This window comes from Festucalex cinctus, chromosome 2 (genome assembly GCF_051991245.1).
Source record: "Festucalex cinctus isolate MCC-2025b chromosome 2, RoL_Fcin_1.0, whole genome shotgun sequence".
Taxonomy (NCBI): domain Eukaryota; kingdom Metazoa; phylum Chordata; class Actinopteri; order Syngnathiformes; family Syngnathidae; genus Festucalex; species Festucalex cinctus.
The window spans coordinates 12,672,738-12,682,085 of NC_135412.1; the positions used below are offsets into that span (position 1 = coordinate 12,672,738).

The window sequence follows — 9,348 nt, forward strand, 5'->3', positions numbered from 1 at the left end:
CTGCTCAGCTGAACACACACCTTCGATTTTGTTCAACTATGTTTTCAATCTGGAGTGTTGCATATCTGATAACAGTAGTGGATGTCATATACAAATACCCAGCCAGGTAAGGACCTCACATTTACTGTAGCCATTGGTTCAAGCAAAATACTTCATTTCTTTGTGGGTGCTTGCATGTCGCCAGATAATTGTGGGTTCAAATCTCTGGTCTCAGGTCTGGTCTGTGGAGTTTAGGTTCTCTCGATGTTTGTATGTGTTTTCTCTGGTTAGCGTCAAAGTAAGTCAACTGCACAATGCACACTGGAATTCACACCGAATTACAGCTATTAGACTGTAGAATAAAACAAGTGAGCCTACTCTTGTAGACCTCTCTCACCTGGAAGGTAAGAATATTTTTTCCACTCACTGCAGGCTGAGAAAATTGATTTATTCAGACAACTAATACATACGATGAGTCACTGTGAGTGTGTGCGTTTATGAAATGGGTTCCTGAGGATTTTTATTTCAACCCAAGTAAATATCTAGCTAAGAATAAAGTATTGATCTGTCGTTTCCCAGAGCTGGCCTAAGTAAACAGAAATTGTTTTCAGTGATGTTTTTTTTTTTTCTCTCTCTTTTGTAGCTTCACTTAAACATAGATATAGACAGGAGACCACTTATTAACAGGCATTGAACAATACATATTAATAGTCGCAGTAGCAGTGGTAGTAATAATTTGTATTTATTCTGTACGTGTCTGTCAAAGTAATCATTTTATAACACAGATCTTCAGCTCAACACCTTGAGGTGTGCCACAACAGGAGACATTTATGATGAGGCAGAGTCGCAGATAGAAGAGGCGAGTAGTGTCGTTCATTGGTTGCAGGCAGGCAAGGCATGACCCAGGTACAGAGGGAGAAAATGTAGAGAATTTAAAAAAAAAAAAAAAAGAAAAAACAAATCCAGTTATCACATCTAACATATTTGACTTCACAGAAACTAAATTGAGTGACTTTGTATGATTGACTCCATGTGGATTTAAACAATAATTCTTCACTTGAACTAACCCTATTTTTTTTCTTAACATATTAGTTAATGAACAAAACTAATTTATTTACTTTGAACTGAATTAGCATATTTACTTTGACACAAGTTAATTAATTTATGTATAACCAAATATTTTTTCTTGCCTTTTATAAAGTACCACTGATTGTCATGCCCATCTAAAGTGGGGTGAAATTCATTCTCCACATTTGACCCATCCACTGAGGGTGCGGTGAGCAGCAGCGGGGGCTTGTGCTCAGGAATCATTTGGTTATCTAACCCCCCAATTCCAACCCATAATGCTGAGTGTCAAGCAGGGTCACATTTTTATAGTCTTTGGTATGAGTTTTAGCAATTGGAAAAAAAACACTGTAATCTGTTCATGTTTCATTTTAGAAGTTAATAAATGTTTACACAAAACGAACAGTGTGGTTTGCATTTTGTTCCCTTTCTGTACCTAATGTAAACCAAACCATGAATTTAAAACCAAGAAACCTAGCAAATGGAGATTTTGGGTTTAAAATCCTTGTACATTTGTTTTCACCATTATTGCCTTATAATGATGAGGACAAGTTGTCAAATAACATAACATATAAAATAAAATAAAATAAAATAAAATGATAAGTAATCCCAAGTAACTAAAGGCACACATTTTGATTTCATTTCAAAACGACATACATTGGTTGGTATAGCTTGGTAACTACAGTAGCCTAATATGTCAGTTTATTAATATCCACTAGATGTCATCAAAACCCAGCCAACCAACACCTTATGTACAGTAGTACTTATCCACCCTCTGACACAATGACCACAAAGTGTGAATACATGTCTTGTTCTGAACGGTCAATTTGAACGTTTATGGTTACAGTAATACTGTATCTATAGACCTAATTGTGTGTAAATCCAAAATGTAAGCAGCAGGTTTGTTTGTTTATTTGTTTGTTTGTTTGTTTTCCGAAAAAAAAGAGAACAAATTTGTTTTTTTATTATTATTATTTTTACATTTAGCAATTATTTTACATTTAACACATTACCAAGCTATAAGCTATAGCAAGCTAATAAAAGTTTTAACTTAAGAGTGAATTTTTACATCAGTCCCTTACTAACATGGCCGCACGCATCCATCATTCAGTGGTAATCACATGGCGACGTCTGCAACCAATCAGAATACTCCCCCGGGGAACACTTCCGGTAGCGTTTCCTGTCAGTGTTTGTAAACTGAGGGAAAAAAATTGGAAGTGCGTCAACTAATAATCCACAAAGTGTAACAATTAAGAGGTAAGTAATCGCTCCAGGAGCACAGTTTGCGCGTATGCACATAATCGTTTCACTGGTGGACTGTTTTCGGATTTGCGAACGTTCTAGCACAGACTGCGGCAGTATTTTGTATTCGGCTCTGAGTCCGCACGCCCTGCCTGGTGTGCCTTGTGTGTGCCTGGCTGTTGTTGTGCCGTCTGGGGCGCGAGAGAGGTGGGGGAGGGTGGGGGTCTTCGTCCTGCAAGAGTTCCCCCCCAAACCGAACAACTAGCTAGCAAGTTGGCTAGCTAGCTAGCTAGCCTTTTTGGTCTCATTCGGCGCGGACTCCGTCTTTTGGCGTCACACGTTCAATATGAGCCACATTTAAAATCACAACTGACGACCCAGAACCGTCTCTTTTTTTTTTTTTTGGTAGAGTTCCATTCGGGAATTTATTAACGCCAACCTGTTTTCTGGTAAGTTGCTAGCTAGCAAACTTGCACAGTTGTAAATGTATCACTTTTGCTTCAACAAAATCTTTTATTCTTGCAAATGAAAGCAAAGATTACAATCAAGACAAAGGGATCTGTAAATAAACGGGGTGAATAATTGAGAAGACTTCTGCTTTTACTAGATGCCTTTTCTAATAGAACATAGTTTAATGAAGCACGCTTTACATAATGTGGAATTAGACTAGTTCTAATTGAATTGGAAACGCTTTTAGGCGTAACAGAACATTTCGGACGATAATGTGACATTACTGTTGGAAGAAGAGGAACAGGAATAGGTACCTTTCTGAAAATCGCTATTCACATATAATGTATTGCGTTGGAGGAGGAGAGAGCCCTCTTCTGGATAAGCAATCACTTTCAACTACTACAAGACTTCACCTACTCATTTTACTTTGCAATGTATGGTAGTGTGTTCAAACAGTAATATCTCCTTTTTTTGTATTCTGTAGTTAAATGTATTTGAGTTCAATAGCCACCCAGTTCGATAGTGAAATATGTTGGTTTTTTGTTTGTTTGTTTGTTTTTTTACTTCTTTTTATCTATCTTGAACGCAACTGTTGTTTATTTACTTCTCAAATTCAAACCCAAATTTTGACAGTAATTGTGATCATATTTTATTTATACTTATAAATAAATAAATAAAACATCCCAATCTCATGCCAAATTGTTTTAGTTATTTCTATATTACAATTTATGTCATTCATTTGTTTACTTTGCTTTCTGGTGTCCTCCAAATGTTCAATGTGCATCAAACCATTAGGACTTTGTTATAACCTGCACATTTTAGTGTGAGACCTCAATCTCATCCCTGTTGTGCGTGCTGAATTGCTGAACTTGCCAATGAAAGTAGAATGCACGTAGCTTTATTTTGTCATGCCTCTACTTTCAGGCTTTGGCCTCCATGATTTGGGTGGGTGTGGTCTCCTCTGTTAGCCCTCACCCTGACTGAGGTCAGCTCTGTCCCCCAACCACCCCCCACCCCCCCAAACACACACAAATTCAAAAGCACGGCGATGACACACCATTCAAACAACTCTGTTCGAGACCATATGAAATGGGTCAGTGGAAGTCTCTTCATCTGCAGAATCAAAGTCATTTCAAGTTTTTGTCCCCAGCCAGAGGCCTGTCCTATTCATTTTTCACTTCCATTGTTCTGCCCCTTGAGCACTCTTTCACTGTCCCTCTAAGGAGTCACACGACCTTCTCTGATGTTGCCGTTTTTGTGTTGCCAGGCTGGCTTGCTGGGCTGTGAGGCGGTGCTGTCCAGCATGGCCCTGATGCAAGCCAGCAACATTTCAGGTCAAAAGAAGATGATGTCATCCCTGGGTCACGGGCACCGGTCAACTGCTGAGAGCCACCAAAGCCACTCGCACCATGGCCACCATGGACACCAAGGTCACCATGGCCAATCCAACAGCCACGTGGGCCATCTGTCGACAGGGAGTTGCCCGCCACTGGTGAGCTCAAACATTCTCTGGTGGAATGATTTCATGTTAATGTACAGTTTGAAATAGTGTTGTTCTGAGAGTGATTTCGTGAGAGGCCCCGATGCTGCATTAAAACAGTGGTATTCACATCGGCAAGTACTAATAAGTAACATGCCAATACCATTATTTCCAATAGTGTAGGAGTTTGGATGCAGCATCTTGTGTCTTGCTTGTGCAAAAATGTGAATCAACGTATTTAAAAAGAGGTTCAAAAGATAATAGAAAAATAGAAAAATATGTAAATCTGGTATAAATGTGTGTGTGTGTATGTATTTTTATATGTACTCATTATGTGCATCATGGGCATGGGCATGTGCATGTGTGCCCACATATATTCAATACTTAATGTTTGGGAATTTATTGTATTGTATATGTAGGTCTTTGCTTTTGCTCTCTCTTCTTTGCATCTTTGTAATGGATAAGGACTTACAACTCATACCAATATATCTGTGCACTTAACTCAACTCAAGTTTATTTATATAGCGCTTTCAAACAGCCTGAACTGTCACAAAGCGCTTTACAGAACACAAAAAAAAACATAAAACATTAACACCAATACAATACAATCACAACAAATCAACATTCTTTCATCCCTACATACGCTTTGATGTTTGAAGCAGTTTTTAGATGAGAGGACAGAATCAGTCTCCTTTCAGCAGTTGATCAGAGACGTGATCTCAGCATGCATGACATCACACACGTTTGCTACAAGCTAAGTTTGCTTATAAGCTAGCTCATAAACAAGCAGTCGCGATGATAGATAGATAAAGAGAAACATGTTTTGTTTATTTTCTGTTGTTTAATTTTATGTTAGTAAGAACAACTTATTTGTATATTATTATGATAGAAGTATTATGGAGTAGGACTAGATATGTTTTTGTACTTCCTCCTCCTTTTGAACATGTAAATTATACTATTGACGATTTGTTTTTGTTTTTTTCATTTTCTCCTTTTTTTAAAGGGCCTGTCTGCCGGATTCACTCAGGAAAATGCACTTTTTAAATACAGGATGTACACATTTTAACTTTCTCTCAGTCTACACATCTGTGTTTTTGTTAATCTTTTGTGGTAATTTCGTCCTTAACCCCCACCTCCCCAGCCTGTATTTTGCCATTTTGTGTTTGTTTTGTAAACAGCGGGACGTTTCAGTGGAAAGACAGTATTTACAACCCTCCAGCCAATCGCAGAGCGGGGGGTGGCGTGTCGCAAACGGGGCCGGGCGAACGTGTCAGCTGAGTGACGTCACTCCCGCGGCAATTTGAAAGCACGCACGGATTTTATTTTATTTTTTTCACTCACTCAGTCACAGAAGCTTACGTGTGTGAATGAGTGAGTGAAGAAGAAAAAAAAATCCATGCGAGCTTTCAAATTGCCACATACATACACATACAGGCTGGGGAGGTGGGGGTTTAGGACGAAATTACCACAAAAGATTAACAAAAACACAGATGTGTAGAAAAAGAGAAAGTTAAAGTGTGTAAATCCTGTATTTAAAAAGTGCATTTTCCTGAGTGAATCCGGCAGACAGCCCCTTTAACTTCAACTTGCATTTTATATTTGTGATATGTTTATATGTTTAATAAACCCAATCAATCTAATCAAAATCTGTTCACTGCATGCTGAACCAAGATATATTATTGGCCCTTGAATGCTCTGAACCAATGGCAGGGCAGCTTTTTCATGTTGAAAAAAAAATAGCATGCATTTTAAATGTTGCAGTAAACCCCAATTTTTTTATTTATTTCCTCTCCAAGCTGATCCAAAAGGATGGCGATTACCACACCTCGAGAATATTGGATGGAAAGAACATGCATAGCAGCCAGAGTATGCACACCAAGAAAAAGCACAAAAAATCAGTTAAAGTTAAGCAGGAAGTGCGGGTATGTGTGATCTTCTTGAGCGTACACATTCATGCACAATACTATGTCACGATAGGAAGAATTCATGATTGCATAGACTGGAGAATGGGGTGCTTATACGTCATTTTGTCATCTTCGGTAGCCTTTATTGCAGCAGCTCAACATGGATGACGACGACGACGACGACAGTTCTCTGAAAGTCCAGAAGAACTTCATCTGCGACCACTGCTACGGAGCTTTCCGGAGCAGCTACCACCTCAAGCGACACATACTGACGCACACGGGTGAGACGCACCAACATAGAATTATCCAAAAATGTCTTGGTATGATGAAGGTTCAAGGGGAAATAAGGTGTTTCTCAAGATTGATTTGTTGCTTGGGACAATGTTTCCCAACCTTTATTGAGACATTTAACATATTTTACATTAGAAAATGTTCACAACACTGCGCCTCTTTCCCCATTGAAATTAGTTGAAATGACATTAATATGTTCCAGCCTCTGGTAAAAAAAATAAAATAAAAATAAATAATAAGAATGATTAGTAATATTAAATAATAATAATAAAACAAAAGGTTTTTTTTGTTTTTGTGTTAGTACAAAAACACTTTAAACGTGCCTAATTAAAATTAAACGTCACTAATAAATTAGCCACCAGAGGGTGCTAGAACTGTACAAATATCAAGTATCAGCTACTTAAAGCTTTTCCCACTGCCACAAAGTTTAGCTGCTGTTGTTGAATGTGGGTTTGTGTCCAAACAATTGTCTTGTGGATGTTCGCAGGGGAGAAGCCTTACGCTTGTGACAGCTGCGACATGCGCTTCATTCAGCGGTACCACCTGGACCGACACAAGCGGGTGCACAGTGGCGAGAAGCCCTACCAGTGTGATCGTTGCAATCAGGTTAGTCGGGCTCTCCGGCCACAACATTAGGTACGACACTTGCACAAGCCTACTGGGCGCCAATACAAGAACTGTGTGAAATTTCAAGTTATTAATGCTCAGTTTTGCTTTATATCTGCCTTCAAACCCTTTCGATCTAATCAGCCCAGGGCCTTCGCAGTCAGTTGTGCTGGCCAAGGTTATTTTTGTCAATGAAACCTGGTGAAATAACTCAAATTGAGGAAACATTTTATGTTGACAATATGTAATACAGTGTTCCCTCGTTTTCTGCTGGGATTAGGTTCCAAAAAATACCCATAATAAATGAAATCCACAAAGTAGTTAGTTTTACATTTATTAGAAATGTTTAAGGCTCTAAAACCCCTCATCACACAGTTTATACACTTTTCTCATTGAGGCATTTACGTTTTCTCACATTCCTCTCATGTTTAAACATTCTCAATGTTTGAACCTTCATACATTTTTTAAACTAGGCACATTACTGTAAAAAGAAAAAGAAAGAGAGAAATAAATGCAAAATTGCACTAAAAAAAAAATCTGCAAAACAGCGAGACCACGAGAAGTGAACAGAGTTATAGCAAGGAAACACTGTACTTGTAATAATGAAAATGCTTTTAAGAAAATAAAAAATAACTGACAATGCACTACACTTGTTGCACTTCAAAGTATTTGGACCCGTATTTGAGTTTTAGTGCTTTGGGTAACTTTTAAGTTGAAAAACATATACAATTGAGTGATGGTCCATTTACATTTATAAATCTTATACACAAGATTTTTTTTTTTAAGTAGAACTAAAACAAACTAAACTAAAACAAATCATTTTTAAAACTAATAAAAAAACAAATAAAACAAACTTGCTCTGAAAACAACTAAAACTAACTTTAAGGAAAATTCAGAAATTATTATTACACTAGTGCTGGCCCATGTAATTTCCATCACAATTAAAAAACACTTGCATTTCAAATTTGTCTTGAATGCTGGCCCTCGATGAGGTCAGCATTTTTCTGTCCATTGTTGGTCTGACCAAATCTGTATCAATCTACATACATTAATATGCTTAATAATCTTTATCTGTGATGAGCATTGATGTATTTTATTGAATTATTTCAATGCTTTTGTCATGTCGATAAACATTCTGATCTGCTCCAGAGGCTGTATGTGGCACAGTTTGTGTATTGTACTGATGGTTTGATAATGTGCAAAGTCAGCACAAGCACGACTGACAGCCGTCTTTCTGTACTCGGCCCCCAGACGTTCTCCCGGACAGACAGGCTGCTGAGGCACCGGCGCTTGTGCACCGCCGGGATCAGCAAAGACGACAACCAGTGTTGCGATAGTCGCTCGTCGACGTACTCGCAGGGCACATCTGGCCACACGGCTTCCTGGAGTCCCTTACAGTCTTCCAGCAGCCGCTTGACTGTCTGACCCCGAACCCCCCCGTTTCCCCACAAAGACCTGACGGACAGTTGGTGACTCGGTAACTTTGATCCGCAACATCACTGAAACATGAACTCGGCTTAGATGACACACCTAGCTTACACAGCCAGACTTCAGTTAGTTCGGTTATGGATTTTTATACCTTTTTATCTTCTCTTTGTTGTTGAAATCAGAGACGAAAGACACATTTGGAACAAGACTCTCCTCACATTATGATGGCAATAAGTGGATGATATGTGCTCACGTCTTACCACACTGAAGACTTTCACAGTGCTGCTGCCATGGGATACACTTAAAGTGTTTTTGACAGTTTTGCTCGCTGATTGTCCTGCTGAGGCCAGAAAACAAGCCCTGCGTCTACGTTTGGACCTTTTGGATTTGTCCAAATCGACACGGTTTGTTGTGTAATTGTTTCCATCGCGCAAGAATCCATTACCTTGCCTTAGTAATTAGCAATCCATATCGTTATGTAGTTTGTGTTGTAATTGAAAATCAAATGTACCTTTTTAATCTGTAAAAATTGAAATGAATTGTTATGAGCTGTTCAACACACTAAAACAAAACGATTCAAATTTCAAGGCTCATATCAAATACAAATATGCAGTTAGTCCTCCACTTGTTTTTTTCTTTTTATTCTGCTTTTTAGCATTGTAAATCCACAAATGAACCTCTTTTAGATCTAGTTCAGGTTGTCCATCTGTTTGTCTTGGTTTTGTATTGGTGATCCAGTCCGTTTGTCCATCCTTTCCAGACATTTTGTGGGAAGTGGGCCAGGGCAACAGTTTAGTTGTAGTTGTAGTCCGAGACCAGTACGGATGAGCCTCCATCTCAACATGATTGAATGTGAAGACACTGTGCCATGTCCTTTCATCTGTACTTTTAAACAGGTTAGCA

General features: G+C 38.6%; 1 protein-coding gene across 5 annotated transcripts; it reads left to right on the forward strand.

Annotated features, from left to right (window-relative positions):
• The first annotated feature begins 2,157 nt into the window (after positions 1-2,157).
• Positions 2,158-9,069, forward strand: znf740b (zinc finger protein 740b). Of its 5 annotated transcripts, XR_013282310.1 has the most exons (8): positions 2,169-2,301; positions 3,661-3,829; positions 4,004-4,228; positions 6,013-6,138; positions 6,260-6,401; positions 6,899-7,017; positions 8,269-8,494; positions 8,628-9,069. XR_013282310.1 is itself a non-coding variant. In XM_077512923.1 (7 exons), the coding sequence occupies exons 2-7, from the start codon at positions 3,785-3,787 to the stop codon at positions 8,440-8,442; spliced, it is 831 nt and encodes a 276-aa protein (XP_077369049.1). In that variant the 5' UTR covers positions 2,169-2,301; positions 3,661-3,784; the 3' UTR covers positions 8,443-9,069. The 5 variants fall into 5 exon arrangements, 4 of the variants coding, with proteins under 4 accessions (XP_077369051.1, XP_077369049.1, XP_077369050.1 ...); XM_077512923.1 differs by having other exon boundaries at positions 8,269-9,069; XM_077512924.1 differs by lacking the exon at positions 2,169-2,301 and adding an exon at positions 2,308-2,735 and having other exon boundaries at positions 8,269-9,069.
• The last annotated feature ends 279 nt before the right edge of the window (positions 9,070-9,348 follow it).